Raw genomic sequence first — 17,340 nt, 5'->3', positions numbered from 1 at the left:
CAACTGCACACAAGTACAGTACAGGATCAACGACGTGCTTGATGTGCCAAGTGATTTCATTCTCTTTGTGATTGTTTGTGATGTGATTACTGCTTTGCAAAATTGCAGTGTTTTTGTGTTTACTTATAAAATTATAAATTCGATAAATATTGTTATTTTATATGCAATGAAGAATTTGAAACATATACATCATAATTTTAAGCAATGTTGAATATTAAAAATTATGGTAGCAGTTCAGAAGACGATGAAGATACGGAGTGTAATGAAGAACATAGCAATGAGAAGTTACTATCTCACTTAAAACCTGTGGATTCTCATTTATCTATTGCTAAGAAAATGCAAATATGTGCCGCACCTGTAGTTATGCCTACGGTAATAAATAAACATATTTAAAATTGTTCAGTAGGTACATAAGTGTTCTCAATATTTTTATTTCCATTTTCTTACAGAACAATGACGACACGAGAGTTTTAATACCTAATAATCAAGAACTTACCCATAATCCTAAATATGAAGAGCTTTTTGCTCCAATCTATGGCCCAGAAAACCCATTTCAAACTCAACAAATGAAGGCAAATAAAAACATATTGTCAGGCTATGTGGAAAAAGCACATATTAGTGAATTTCAATTTGAAAATCAGAGACGAACATTTACTAGTTATGGATTTGCAATAGATCCATCTACAGAGCCCATTGCTGACATTGGAAAGGGGGATGGTGTTGTAGGTAAGGCAAAGTACACAGAATTAAAAATTAGTCTTTAAGAGGTATTTTAAATAATCACTTGTGATTTAAAAGATTTAGTATGCTTATTTGAAAATCTATACTCTTTTTATGAATTGGCAAGAAATTAGAGGTTAAGATTTTGAACCTTTTGGTATTGCAAGGGAGGAGATGTTACTTATATCCAAGTAACCCACAAGTCATTTGTCCTCCTATTCTTTAAAAGGAATTGAATAGTCTGTAGCATTCCACATTTTTGAGCCTGCCTATAAAAAATGTAATACTAACAAAGTATTTGTGGCTCTAGTTTCAGAAATGGTGGTCCAACCAGTTGAGGCAGAAGGTAAAACTGTATTTGAAAGTATTAAGAAAAGGCCCCTTGATAAAAAGAAAAGAAATAAAAATGACAATCCCTCAGATATTGAGGGATTTCTTGGACCATGGGGAGGATATGTTGGAGAAAAAAGGTAGGCTATATTGTAATCTTGAATATCAATTTCTCATATATGGATCCTATAAAAAGTGTTTCTTACATGTTTTTTGCAATATTGAACAAATGCAGAGCATTAATAATTATTCTTTATATCCTCAAAAATGTTTTGAAGAAAAAAAAACATACTGGCGAATTGAGAACCTTAAGAGAAACAAAAATATGTAAAATAAATTTGAATGAGTTTTATTCTATAAATATTTCTTAAAATATATTTCATACTTTCATTTTTAGAGTTATGAAGCCTGAAGGTGATGAGGCTAAAGAGTTAGAAGAGATAGTTGCCAAACGTCAAAAGAAAGGAAGGGTTGATGATGACAAACCACTGGAGGAAAAATCTATATTCCACAGTATGTATATAGTATCACAATTTAATATTTATATTATGATTTTATAATTTTACTACCTCTTAGTGAATATTTCACATAGTATTATGAGTATGCTGAATAGAAAGTTATAGGTATATTATTTTATATAATACTACCTGACCCATCAAATTGTATTGCCATATAAAGTAATAAAAAAAATTAATAATTAAAAATTTTGCAGTATAAAAAATAGATGACAACCTATTGTCAGACCTACCAAATATATCATACATAAAATTTCTTGTACTACAATAATCATTATACTCGATTGCAACTCTATTGTGTATCTGTGGATGGATTAAAATAAAAATAAAATTGTGATACAAAAATGGGTATTGATCATAGATGGGTGAAAATTTGTAGTTGTATGTAATTCTAAATGCTGAATCATAATAAAATAAAAATAAAAGAAATTGTAAAAAAATTAAAAATGTTTAGGGGTGACCATAATCATTTAGGGGTATGAAAATTAGATGTTGGCCGTTTCTCAGACGTACCCACACATACCCCAAAATATACATACAAATTGGTTTAACTGTTTTGGAGGAGTTTGGTGACAAACACTGGGACATGAGAATTTATATATAAGATGTATAATTTTTTATTGCTAAACACAATTATGTAACAATACCTCGTACATAGGGGCAAATTATTTTTCAAGGTACAAAAATCAAAACATTTTTAGTTGAAATAATAAAAAATAAATACTAAAGATTTATGCAATATTTTCAGTTGACAAAGACACAGATTACCAGGGAAGGTCGTGGATAGAGCCGCCACGTAGTGAGACTCAGCTTCGGAGTGACACACCACCCGCTAAATGTTTCTTACCCAAGGTTTGCTATGATTTATTCTATTCTTTATGATGCAAATATTGATGACATGCATAGTAGCAGAAGAACTGACTGTATGTGAATGGCCTAACCTAACCCAACCTATTTGTAATCTTAATATATATAAATTACGTGACACATTGTTTGTCCATGATGGACTCCTAAACTAATGAACGGATTTTAATGGGGATTACTTCATGGAGTGTAGTTTGGTCCAACTTGAGAGATAGGATAGTTTTTATTTCGATTTGGGACCCATAACTATTTTTATTTTCAATATTTGTTTTGTATGTACATATTTTCTATTAGAGAATTTAGTGACACACTGTTTAACAGTACCACTGTGAAACAATTTCATTATAACAACAGCCATTTTTTAAGAAAAAATTTCTGATGTTTTGAAATATTATTGGCGCATTCCTATAAAACAGTATTTTTTTAATTATCTAAAGAACAACATCTGTCGGGGCAGCTAGTACAATATAAAGTTGTGTGTTATCACAAGCATAATAACGAATGAAGCACAAGATATGTCTTAAAATCTCTGAGTACTGGGAATTGCTTGGCAGTTCATACACAATATTAAAGAGGACAGGTGTTATTGTACACATGTAAATCAACAGTTCTTGCATATAAAATTTTATCATCTGTAATTTAAATTTGCTCTGCAATATCTTTCGTTTCATTTTTTCACTTCTGTTATTTGTCTGCCATCTTGGCGATCTATGCCTAGCACACTAAGCCAATTTATTGTCTCTTTGGTGGGTAATTTTTATATCTTTAGTATAATTCCTTTGATTTGACATAAAGTAAAAAAAAATAAAAAGGAATTATGAATTAATGACATATTTTTTACAGTATATAATATGTATTTTACTACTACAATTCCCACATTGCTATGTGATTGCAGTAGGCTTAGTAAAGTACTGAACTGTTTAGACTTTGCTTATTTCGTAGTAGTAGTATAGATATTTTTTTTTCAACTTCACTTTAAAAATAATAATTGGTTATTGCAGACATTCAAAATTTAAATTTTTTTTGTGTAAATGTAAATGTTAAATAATAAATTGTTAAATGTTTATGAAATATTTTAATGTAAAATCGCTGGTAGACCAATAAATAAATATATGTGTGGTGGATGTTTCAGTCACATATATTCACATGGAAGGGACATACAAAAGGTGTGGCAGCAGTGCGCTGGTTCCCTAACACTGCTCATCTTATGCTGTCTGCGGGGATGGATTGTAGAGTGAAGGTGAGGTTAATTCTACAATTATTATCTACTATAATATGAACGACACAAATACAATTTGAAAACAAAATTTTATAAGCCATGCAGGACTTGAACCCACAACCTCTTGTGTTCCTTGCGAGTGTTCCAACTGAGCTAACCGTTCGAATGACATATCGTCATAAAATCTTGTATGCTTTGTTCAACTCTCAGGTTGTGGCTTTATCTACAGGATCTACTTAACAGTTGATAACCTGCTCAACTCCAGTATTTGCATATTAGGAAATTGATTTGAGATGTCGCTCTTGCAAATCTAAACAATTTCTCATGATAAAATTTGTTTTCAAATTTTATTCGTGAATTGAATTCGTGAATGAGTGTTATCACTTTAACAAATTCTATGAATGTAGTCTCTGAGCATTCTTTTTTTGTGCTTTTATTGCATAAGGATTACCATAAATGAATTCTCTACATATGTAAAATCTAAAAGACAATAATAATCGAGTACTAGCCACTAGGCAGTTGTGACACATACAACCAAAATATAGAATGAGCTTCCTTGTGCAGTATTTCCAGCACAATATGGCATAGGAGGTACTTTCAAAATAAGCGTATACACCTTTCATCGGCCAGAAACATTCCTGAATCCTCTGGTATTACAGCAGCGTGTCAGCGGTATTGATCATCTAACATCAGGTAACAGGTATGCTCTTTTATCCTCCACTTCCATAAAAAAGCCATCCACATCAGATAATGATAGGAGCTAACGGGAATTAGTATACATAGTTCAAGTCGGGGGTGTGCATTAGTTTTCTAGCAAGGTAGGTACTGTATATTTAACTAGTAGTAGTTGAGCTTTGGAATATGCAACCTAGATATTGCTTACCATAGGTATTTCGTATCTAGCGTAAGGAAAAATCTTATTAGTTTGTTTAATGTTTGGTTATAAAATAACGTAACTAATTTAAAATAAGTTAACTTAAACACATATACACGCCCTTGGTTCTAGTGTTGTAACTATGTACAATAAATCATAAGTGTTGCCGGGCTAAGATAGTAAAATATTCAATTAATATGTTACAGATATGGGAGGTGTATGGGTCCCGGCGCTGTGTACGGACGTACTTCGGTCACCGGCAGGCCGTGCGAGATGTCAACTTCGATAACGATGGCAAGAGATTCCTGTCAGCTGGTAAATCATAACTACCCTCACATGATCTTTTAAATATTTTTTTTTGTAGGATTTTAATGCTTTTAATTATTTTTTTTACATTCATTATTATGATTGTCTACTTAAGTTGTCCGTTGAGCTGTGCTGTTGTAGGCGTACTTAATTCTCACCATTTTCCTTCTCCAAGTAGTAGTGTGCAAGTACTCTGTGTTTCGGAATGAGAAATGCCATAGATTACAGATGTTAAATATCTTATGATTCAATTTGACATACGCAGTCCATAGCGGCATTGCATTCTATCACTGTCACGTGATCGTCTTGTACTTTTCGTAATTTTTGATAGTAAAAAAAATATGGCCATTTTGTTGTTAAATATATTGCTAAATCCTTTTTTATGTTTATAACGTTCTTTTATTATCTATACAACGTGAAACTTAATGGGTATACTATGCTTTGAACCAGACATTCCTTAGGTCATCTGTAATGACTATGTGAAGTCAGAAATGAATTAGCATTATATTTTAATACAATATTTAAAGTTCAAAGTTTTCGCAAAACTATGATTCCCTCAACCCTAATCAGCTGTTTTTTTGAACTCTCTTTGACCTAAAACAGATGAAAAACGTAGATGTGACATAATATCAGATAATAGTAAAATGCCTACTATTTATTGCAGCTGTGAAGCAATTTGTGTTCTCATTTTGCCATGAAGACAAATGTTATTTTGTATTTGCATTTGCTTTAGCTGACATTGAAAATACTTCTAAATTTGTATTTACTGTAGTTATGTATTACTCAATAAAGATAGTTAATTCTAATCTAATTATGAAACTATGTTATGTTAGTATTTACTCTGATTTCCGCGAGTGTTACACATTTAAATAAAACACGTTTAAAAGATAAAAACTAGTGTTATTGTAACTGTGTTTTTACATTTTGTGTTTATTTAAATATGTTAGGTTGAAAAGCTCGGCCTGTCTGCGTTAATACTCTTTGAATTGTGCTTTGAAACACGATATTTACTGCTCTGTGTGTGTGTAAATGTCTATTCTAAAGGCACCCTACACACTGCACCATTTTTAATTCAAGATTTGTTTATTATGTTGGAAATTAAATGAGTTGACATTTTTGATAAGTTATTACGTAAGCACTTCAATGTAGAATTATTTGAGTTTTCTTCAAGTTACATTGAAAATAATTCCAAATTTGTAATTATAGATTATGGGTACCACAACGGCACCTTTTTCTGCCGTGAAGTAAAAATGTGTAAGCATTATTATGGTTTGGTCTGAATAGCACTGTAGCTGTTGTTATTACTAGGCAAATGAGACTTGACATTTTAATTCAAAAATGTTTTATCCAATAAAGATAATTCTAATAGACTCCTATTAAGAAATTGTTCTTCACGGATTTTTTTTGTCAAATATGGATATCTTTGACCATCCTCGTATTAATAATAGGTACTCCATTCCCGGACCGGGTTTTCTACCCGGCCTGGGTATGGAATGGGGCAGTTATTGAGTTTTTCGTAGGAAATTTCTCACTAGCAGCCCATAGTTCAGAAATGTAGATGCTCGCCCCCTATTACGTGGGAATTAAACATAGTGAAACGTGGGTGGAAAAAATACACCTCTAACCCTTCAGGAATACAGATGTGAAACTGTGTAATGTTATGTAATTTCTAATATTGTTTATTTGTTTCGCAATAACAGGAAGTAAAAAATGAATGAATAAATACATAGACACAAGCCACATTTCATGCAGTGTGCATACTCCTTAATCATAGATTATTGTTTATGTTTAACTCCATAGGTAGGTGACCTCATTCTGTTTATAAACAAAGTTAGGGTTGTCTAAGAAAAGAAATTGAAAAATAATATTTTTAATTTCGTAGGGAAGTTTTTTTCTTTTTTTTAATTATTTGTTAAAACTTAAACATCACCATACTATTGCATATGACCCAAATAACGTACCATTGAAGGGATGTTATACCCTTTCTAGTTCACGTTGTATATTAGGGTAAACCATAGATTTACAATATACTAGGTATACTAGGGTAATTACAATATACTAAAGACAAACAAAGTGTGTTCTTACAGGTGATAAGACAAGATAGAAAAGAAAAGCGAATCTTTTGATAAGGTAACCAATTTTGATTGAAAAGTCGTAAACAGTCAGCCACGCTCGGAATTACTTTCTCAGTATTTTGAATATTAAACTACTGCACACATTGGCAAATCAAAATTGATCATAATCTGGCTGTCGGGTTGTCTATACTCTATGTATCCAAATTCAAATATTTTTATTCAAAATAGGAAAAATCGCCTATTGAACGTCAAAAACTACCACCCCTTCAAAATAGAATGCCTCAGACCTGAGAAAAACAATTACTGGTTATGGATTTGCAATAGATCGTAAACAAAACGGGCATAAGAAACTCAGCGGGCTTTTTTTTTAAATAAAAATATGTACAATAAACATTTATAATTAAAGAAACTGAGCGTGTTCGCTTCATTCCCAGTCTGTGGTGTCATTAAGAAAATCGTTTATGCTATAGTAGCACCTTTCCCACACAAACGTTTTTTAACAATTCCTTTAAATATCGTAACACATTTGTTTTCCCCTTTTTTTAGGATCATATTGTAGAAGCATATACATCGCCCAATAAAAGACATACTAACTCGAATTAACCGAGTAGTTGGCAAAGCAAATTTATGTTTGTTCCTCGTGTTAACATTATGATGGTCACAGTTTCTAGCAAATTCCTCAATGTGCTTATGAACATATATAACATTATCAAGAATGTATTGAAAAGCAACAGTCAAAATGTAAATTTATTTAAATTTTACTATAATTTTTTATAAAGATATCCGTCATTCTGTATGCATAATATGGAGAAAGTACTGTACTTGAATATATATTAATTTCAGCCTACGACCGCTATATCAAGCTCTGGGACACGGAGACAGGCGCCTGCATCAGCCGGTTCACGTCTCGGAAGGTCCCCTACTGCGCCAAGTTCAACCCTGACCCGGAGAAACAGCATCTCTTCGTGGCCGGCACTTCGGATAAAAAGATTATATGTGTGGGTATTAAAGTCGACATTTTCATATTTATTAAACATTATACACGGGCGTATAATATCCCTTTTCTTCACGAGACGCGATTGACCCAAGCTAAATGGCACGATGCTTTTAAAATGTTTGCGAAAACACATATCCACAACAATCATTGTTAGATTTTTTTTTCACGGTAACTGTTTCTATGCATTCAGCCAATTCAATGGAAATAATCAATCTAAATTGAAAATACTTTTATTTGCGTTATTTATAGATTAAGTTTAGTAATATTATAATAAATATAATACTAAAATAGATTATTTGAAATTCAATTGATGTATTAATAGTTGTAACGCTGTAAAGTAGTCATTACACACAACAAAATGTTTAGAAAAGTTTGAAATTTGAATCATATACTTAGCATACTCATACATTCCACCTTCGCACGACACGCCACAAGTTAGGATATCATCCCCACCATCTGGATGTGTGGCGGTCCTCCACAGTGCGGTTTTCAAGAAGCTTTCTCCCTCGTACTACAAAGCTGTGGAATGAGCTTCCTTGTGCGGTGTTTCCGGGACGATACGACATGGGTACCTTCAAAAAAAGCGCGTACACCTTCCTTAAAGGCCGGCAACGCTCTTGTGATTCCTCTGGTGTTGCAAGAGAATGTGGGCGGCGGTGATCACTTAACACCAGGTGACCCGTACGCTCATTTGTCCTGCTATCAACAAAGCTCGACAACCAGGTGAGGCTAAATTTAAAATGTTCATGTATGCTAGTTTTACAGATGTGTTAGTGAGTGAGTGAAGTGTGTAGTATTTTGCTTTTGGTCCAATCCCTAATACAAATATTGATAAACGGCGTAATATTCACGTATGCAATATTTTATTATCTAACACATATCTTTTGATTTATATAATCTTTAAAAAATAGAGTGTTTACTGCGTATATAAAATTTAATACAAAATATTTTTGTAAATATGTTCTAAGAAGATAAGCACCACTAAAGCAGTATAGAATTAGTATTTAGGTGCCTGTGAAATGTTTCTTTATTTGGATGTAGACACAATCTATCACAGAACACGATTATATTTTATACCATTATATTTTTTGATTAATATCCGTTAAAACACAGAACAATTACGATAAAAACACTAAAATTAAAATGCGACCCAATTTGACAGGAGACTAATGGAGACTAAATTATTTTAAAACGGTTCCACGGTCCATCTATTCCGTCTATTCTCGTCACACCTTGGTTTTTGTGTAACCAGAAAAAGTGTGTGAAAACAGAAAGTCCTAGTGCGGAAATTCACTTTCCGCACGCTACGCCCCATAGAAAAGTCTATAGAATATTTTCCATAATATTCAATTTAGTATCTATAGAATGTTGTTATAATAGTTTATTATCATCAAATTTCATTGAAAACCAGTAAAAATTACTTTATTTATTAATTAAGTTATAATTAGTAATAATATAAAAATGTTCCCTTACTTTCTATAAATTAAATATTTTTTATTTTATTTACCGAAAAGTAGTTAATGCTGTCTTTCCGTACCTACTTAAATCATACTTTAAACTCAACAATTTCCAAAGTACCAACATTACCAAACTATATACAATATACTAGTGAATAGATACCAACGCGTGCGAGGGATAAGAACATCTCTAACGGAGTTACAGGAAATTAAAAATGAAAAGCGAATCTATACTTACTCATACCAATTTTAATTGACAAGTCGTAATAAGTCAGCCACTCTTTGCCTTAGTATTTTCAATATAAAACCACTAGCTAACGCGTGTGCGTGTGTATTTACAAAATATATAATTGGTGTTGCATTATCGGGCTGTCACGTGGTCTATACTGTTATATTCGAGTTAGCATTGAGAAAAAACCGGAAAAGGCAAAGTATTTATTAAACAAACAGTTTTTAATGTTTTTATGTATATTATAAGGCGTGTTAATATAATTGGTACTTATAAGAATTTAATATAATAATGTAAGTATTTAAGAGCGATCTCGTCCCCAAGGATAAACCTTACATGGTTTCTTGTGGGTGACTATATGTATTTTCTCTGTAATACTTTTAATTGTGAACAATAAAGGAAAAAAAAATGGAATATACTGTTATATAGATTTTTATCTCTAGTAAGAGATAGTCGAATATTGGGAACGGCCGATAATGATCTCGCTCTTATATGATCGCAGTGGGACACTCGTACCGGCGAGGTGGCCCAGGAGTATGACCGGCACTTGGGCGCCGTCAACACGATCACGTTCGTCGACGACAACCGACGGTTCGTCACCACCTCCGACGACAAGAGTCTGCGGGTGTGGGAGTGGTCAGTATATAAAGTCAAAAATAATATATCTAAATGGCTTAAACATGCTAAATTGAGGTTTATTCATCAGCTGGAAGACATCCACTGCTGGACAAAGGCCTCCCTCAAAGATCTCTACGACGATCGGTCCTGCGTTGCCCTCATCCAATGTATTCCGGCGATTTTGACCAGATCGTCGGTCCATTGTGTACATGGTCGCCATTTGAGGATTTTACTACCCCACTGGCCATATGTCCATCGAACTTTGTGCCCTACCCACTGCCACTTCAGTTTCGCAATCATTTGGGCTATGTCGGTGACTTTGGTTAAATTGAGGTTACATTACTAATATTTAATGAGGACTACCAAAAGTTGTTACATTATAAATAAATCTTAAATCTTTACAAATAAACATTACTAGATATACAACTTATTATAGGAGTCACATGTATGTGTTTGCCACCAAAAATATTTATGACAGATAATATAAAATTAATGTTAATAAAAACTATTTTATGTATCACATTGTTTAACTGTTAAGTAGCCTGGCCATAAGTTCTGTTATAAATAAAAATGCATTTAAATTTTTTTATGTCGTCATATTAATAAGATGTATATGAATTTATTTATTGAAGTCTCAACAATAAACACAAAAGAATTTTATTCGAACTGACTACCGTAGCCTTTAATATAGGACTTAATCGGTCTGGCCCCAAATCTATGGGATTACACATTGTTCCTATGGGATATACATATTTAAGTCACTGAAAATACTAGAGATTTCTTAAGCGAGTCGTTTTGGGAAGACTGTGTCTTCTAAAGTGACTAGACACATGTTCCCATATTAGACCATGGTAGCAATTTGGAGGAACTACAAATAAATATTTTATGTTCCGACTGGCATATATAAAATATGTAGGAACATTGTACTAGGCTTCAAAAACAATAAAGCCAATTTATGATTTATTTAAGCTTTATCTAAATAATTTGACTGTTTAAATATAAAAGATATGTATTGATTATAGCGAAAACTTTATTGCATTAAAGAAATCCTTTGGGGTTAGATAATATAACAGACCTTGGCTCACATGTATGCTTTTGGTGGGGCTTACTGAGTTCTATGAGCATCTACCTAACGTTTTTTTGTATGGAAAAGGAGGATAAATGAGCGACTGGTTATCTGGTATTAAGTGATTACCGCCGCCGAAATTCTCTTGCAAAACCAGAGGAATCACAGGAGCGTTGCCCGCCTTTAAGGAAGGTGTACACGCTTTTTTTTTAAAGGAACCCATACCGTATCGTCCCGGAACACCGCACAAGGAAGCTCATTTCACAGAAAAACCCTGAAAACCGCCAGACATCCAAATGATGGGGATGATATAATAATTTGTGGTGTTTTTTTGGTCTCACACTCTCTTCTCAGGTTTTATATACAAAAACTTAAAAAAAATCATAACTATAATTCGGCCAGGGATATTCCGGTGGACATGAAGTACATCGCGGACCCCACGATGCACTCGCTGCCAGCTGTCACCAGCGCGCCCAACGGCAAGTGGCTGGCGTGCCAGTCCATGGACAACAAGGTGGTGGTGTTCAGCGCGCTCAACCGCTTCAAGATGAACCGCAAGAAGACCTTCACCGGCCACATGGTGGCTGGCTACGCTTGCTGCGTCGACTTCGCGCCCGACATGAGGTCAGTGTACTGACAGTGATACGAGACTGATGGAATGGACTAGCCATTGCATTGATTGGATTCCATTATTATACCAATCGAATCAAAAATCACTTTATTCGTGCAGGTCACGGAAATGACACTTATAATACTAATAAGCATATTTATTCAAGAGTTATAGATTACATATTTTAATGTGTTAATAACTTAAAAATATACCTTAAACTAATGTTATTACTTAAACTATAATCTTGATCCCATCCGGGTATATGCCTCCTCCATCTTCTTCCACAACTTTCTATTTTTTGCTTTCTCTAGCCAGTTTTTACCTGCCACTGTAAGAAGGTCATCACTCCACCTCATTTTCGGTCTGCCTCGGTATCTGTTACCTGAGAGACCACTCCATGTTGTCGCTTTTAGAGTCCATCTTTGGTCTGGGACCCTAGCCACATGTCTTGCCCATTGCAGGAAATGACACTTATGAATGTCAAAAAAATTATTTTCTTATTGAATCTACCGCTACTTCGTAAAGGATTGAGTTAATGAGGATAAGTAAGAAACTCATTGCCACTCTATATACATACATACTACTTATATTATTATTATATTCAACTGTGGAGAAAAAGGATTAACGACCCAGCCATTATTTAATGAAACATTTAAATTTATGTATACATTATGCCTCAACAGTGGCTGCGACTTTATTATAAAAGTGTATACATTTACCCTTAAAGCTACGATGTATCTTATGAAGCCTACTAGAATTAGTTACAATCAAACCCTTGGTTCTCGTGTTATAATAATGAAAATCACTATTTAAAGCAACTAAATCACCTTCTTTTAGTGTCCTAGCAAGAACAAGTCTAATGTCTGTTGATTGTCCTGAGATAACACATTCATGTATTAATTTAGTAATACTGATAATTTTACAAACTAATGTTCTAACCTCACATGCTATCAATTTTTTTTATGAAAATAAGGGACGAAACGAGCAGGACGTTCAGCTGATGGTAATTGATACGCCCTGTCCATTACAATGCAGTGCCGCTTAGGATTCTTGAAAAACCCGAAAATTCTGAGCGGCACTACATCTGCGCTCGTCACGTTGAGACATAAGATGTTAATCCAGTAATTTCACTAGCTACGGCGCCCTTTACATCGAAACACAGTCATGCTTACACATTACTGCTTCACGGCAGAAATAGGCGCCGTTTTGGTACCCATAATCTAGCCGACATCCTGTGCAAAGGAGCCTCCCACTGGTAAAGCTAAAAAATTAAGCTACCTTTTATGATTTATTATTATTATTAGATTACTTAATTAAATTAATAATAAACCGTTCGGGCTGTTTCCGAGACACTTCGAGATAATTTTTTTTTTATAAATATATTTACGAATGTTTTACCTTTAGTAATATATTGTCATTCATGACTAATTGAGACCCGCCTGGAGTACGAACATAGCTTAAACAAATTATTTTTAAAACATTGCCGTGGATTTTGAAAGCAGACCAGTTAAATCCAAAGTTAATTTAGTTAGTACCTATTTGTTAATATTAAAATAATGAATGGTTATAATAAATAAATAATATGTTAAGTTTCAATGAGACGAATTTATTACAAGTTATATATAATTTATAATAATAACCACCGTAATCAAGACACTCTTAATTAAACTAGAAAGAGCCCAACATGCAATATTTAAAAACAAGTACGTAGTTATTTTTACTTTTTAGTATCAGTTAATAATAATTATATGTTGATTATATAAAATGTATTCAAACTCCTAAAAAATTCGTACATAAAAAACAATGACATCGTCCAGGTAAACAAAAATTTTCATAATAAATGTTTATAAAATGAAAACTACTGGGCCAAACTATGTAATTTTTTTACGGAAGCAAATGGCATGTATTCCACATCGAACTAAAGAAGAATTACGTAAATCGGATCATAAATCTCAGCGTAATCGGTGTACATACATAAAAAACATGCCGATTGAATTGAGAACATCCTCGCATACAATAAGCCGTGGCGTTATTACTACATTACTCAAGTTCCACAAAACTGTAAAACAGCCAAGCACGTGTCTCATAGGCCGCTAATATGGGATGGCCCAAGAGTCTTCCTTTGCTGGAAGAACATATTTTATCTAGGGCCTTACCTGTTCGGTAAATTATACAAACAATATAGGGGTTCTACAGATAAGACTAAACGCAGTTGTATAAATGTAAACTGTAAACACACACACACACGCACACGCATGCACGCACGCACGCACACACGCACGCACGCACACACGCGAATTCCTGTATCGTAAGAGACTGGACCTCACAACACAGGGGAACCTAGTGTGAGGCCAGATTACTTGTAAAATTAAATTCAAATTCAAATATTTTTATTCAAAACAGGAGAATAGAATTCACCAAGATACTTACTTTGTACCAATGTATGCTTTCTAACAGATATGTAACTAATATGGTACCCATTTAATTTTTAACTTTCTTGCGAGACACAAACTTCACTAGTACATATATCCTAAAACACGTCTTACTGCCCTAGTGCGGTAATGTAAAATAAAAAACACGCTCGTTAAGTGTACTCAATTAAGAGCCTTAACGCCATGTAATAAGATCCACTTTACAAGCAACTGTGATGAAAGAGTACCGCGGAAATGTTGCGTATTATAAAGTTAATTAATAATTATTAGTACGGTTATCTCTGGCTTGTATCTACTGCACTGTAGTCTGTGAGCCGACATAAAAGTAGCCTCCCACTGGAGAACTTGAGTAGCTGACGGCTATAATAATTAGTTGATAGCATTATAACAATGCATGATAATGCAAATTATAATATATACTTTCATCGAGAATCAAACTTCTCCGGTATATCATAAAACATTTATTAGGGTAAGACCGCACTATACACTTTTTCCTGATAGCGGTTATCCGCTCTAACCGCGAAACCGCTCGAGACGCACACACAACTATTATTAACCGCGAAACCCGCAATTTTCAGGGTTTGAAGGTGGATTTCAAAAGAACAGTATGTATTGTTGCTTTCCTACAAAAAAAAACAGAAAACATTTTAACAAAAAAGCAACCGCCTTCAAAAACACTATTCCAAAACAATAGATAATTTAATATGCACTAAAAAGAATAAAAATAATTGCGTATATTTATTTATACAATCTAATTAATTAATCTAATTCTAGTTACGATTATTGATATTGAGTTATTCGTAAATTTGTCATCCACGGACGTATAGCAAATTTAAGACTTTTATGGTTTTCCCATGGATGCCACTATCAGATCTGGACCAAATTACAATGGGATACACACGGGAAGCACCAGCTTTCAAATAAAAAAAGAATTATCAGTTCACCCAGTCGAAAGTTTTGAGGTAACAAACATAAAAAAACATATCGACGAATTGAGAACCTCCTCCTTTTTTGAAGTCTTTTTTCGCGACAATTTTGTAACATTTCACGACTTAAAATCAGTCGAGGGTAAAAACCGCGTGTGCGGCGGCTATTATTCGTTTTCTTGTTTCATAAACTCACACGGTTAAAAACCGCTGCGGTTTAACCGAAGTGCGACCTAGGCCTTACTGTCCTAGTGCGGTAATGTTAAGTAAAAAACACGCATTTTAAATATATAGAATTACTAACTGTCCCAGCAAACGTTATATTGCCATATAAAGTAATAATAAAATTCAATAATTAAAATTTTGAAATTTGAATTTTTTTTTAAATATAAAAAATATATGCAACTCATTCTCAGATCTACCAAATATATCGTATATAAAAATATAATCATTATATTCGATTGCCGCCATCTTGCAACACTAGTGCGTATCTGTGGATGGAATAGAAAAAAATAAAAATAAATATATTTTGGCGTGGAAAAAAAATAGATGTTGGCCGATTCTCAGAACTACCCGAAATACACAGAAAATGTCATACAAATCGGTTCATCCCTTTCGGAAATGTTTGGTAACAAACACGAGAATAACAGACACGAGAATTTTATATATTAGGTGAGCCTCAAAGCGATGGATGTGCGTTGCGGGCGAGTGTGATGAATAGACCACTTGGGTACCTTCAAAAAAAGCGCGTACACCTTCCTTAAAAGCCGGCAACGCTCTTGTGATTCCTCTGATGTTGCAAGAGAATGTGGGCGGCGGTGATCACTGAACACCAGGTGACCCGTAAGCTCGTTTGTCCTCCAATTCCATAAGAAAAGAATAGAGTAACTACGGAAATTTTGTGTATTTTATATTAATCGCTTTGTACCTACTGCACACTATCTCTGGCCGACATATTATGCCGACGTAGATTTCCACTAGAGAACTTGAGGAGCTAACGACAGTTACAATTAGATTAAAGCATTTTATTGCAATGATACCGGTGTGCTAATTTATGACTTTGTCAGGATTTTGCATACAGAAAGGTCAAGGTACAGGTTGATGTGTGGCTAAGTGCGCTTAAATTAACATATTAAAGTATTTGTTATTTAGCAGTAGAGCATAGAAAAGTATAATTCGAACATGAAATATTTAGAACTTGTTTTAGTAAAAAGAACTACGTTTATAAAAACCGACTTGAAAAACTTTAAAGTATAAAATAACTTAATAGAAAATTAATTTAATTTTATACACATATTATGCAAACATATTAACGAACTATTGATAGGTTTTATGTCGGTGCCAAGTCCTAAGTAATCGGTGTATATACATAAAAAAAAATCGATTGAATTGAGAAACTCCTCCTTTTTGAAGTCGGTTAAAAAGGGCAACTGCAAGTGGGAACTGAAGGTATCGTATAAATGAAAGTGTGTTCAAATTCAAATTCAAATATTTTTATTCAAAATAGGATTTAAAATCACTTATTGAACGTCAAAAACTACCACCCATTCAAAAGAGACTGCCTCAGACCTGAGAAGGATGAGGGCAAGAAACTCAGCGGGCTTTTTTTTTTAATATAAAGTATGGATTACAATGTAATATCGTACAATAAACATTTATAATTAAAGAGCCTGAGGGTGTTCGCTTTATTCCCAGTCCGTGGTGTCATTAAGAAAATCGTTTATGCTATAATAACCTTTCCCATACAAACGTTTTTTAACAATTCTTTTAAATTTCGTAACACATATGTTTTCTTTTATGACATCGCCCAGCAAAAGACTTACAAACTCGACCCAACCGAGTAGTAGGCATAACAAGTTTATGTTTGTTCCTCGTGTTAACATTATGATTGTCACAGTTTCTAGAAAATTCCTCAATGTGCTTGTGAAACATAAGTCGGAATAAATCACAATTTCAAATTATTAGACATTTTATGTAGTGTGTGTCCCATCCTTTTTGTCCGATACCCGTGTGTCTGTGCCAAAGACCAAGGTTATGGTTATACATGCTCACACCAAAAAGTCGAATAGTCGACTACTTTGCTACGAAATTATCAGCGTTTT

At 33.6% G+C, this 17,340-nt stretch overlaps 1 protein-coding gene across 1 annotated transcript in view; it reads left to right on the top strand.

The window, feature by feature from the left end:
* Positions 1-38: 38 nt before the first annotated feature.
* The window catches only part of LOC126975720 (pre-mRNA-processing factor 17), a 53,492-nt gene continuing 36,190 nt past the window's right edge, over positions 39-17,340 (top strand). Inside the window, exons 1-10 of the mRNA XM_050823719.1 lie at positions 39-372; positions 450-726; positions 1,031-1,190; positions 1,448-1,563; positions 2,314-2,417; positions 3,562-3,669; positions 4,729-4,837; positions 7,747-7,901; positions 10,089-10,222; positions 11,673-11,894. Coding sequence (XP_050679676.1) covers positions 205-372; positions 450-726; positions 1,031-1,190; positions 1,448-1,563; positions 2,314-2,417; positions 3,562-3,669; positions 4,729-4,837; positions 7,747-7,901; positions 10,089-10,222; positions 11,673-11,894 — 1,553 coding nt within the window. The 5' untranslated portion in view covers positions 39-204. The remainder of the gene's footprint in view (positions 373-449; positions 727-1,030; positions 1,191-1,447; positions 1,564-2,313; positions 2,418-3,561; positions 3,670-4,728; positions 4,838-7,746; positions 7,902-10,088; positions 10,223-11,672; positions 11,895-17,340) is intronic.

The sequence above is a fragment of the Leptidea sinapis genome, chromosome 37 (assembly GCF_905404315.1).
Source record: "Leptidea sinapis chromosome 37, ilLepSina1.1, whole genome shotgun sequence".
Lineage (NCBI taxonomy): Eukaryota > Metazoa > Arthropoda > Insecta > Lepidoptera > Pieridae > Leptidea > Leptidea sinapis.
Note: the sequence above shows the minus strand (reverse complement) of the source record. Positions and strands in the feature narration are given on the sequence as shown.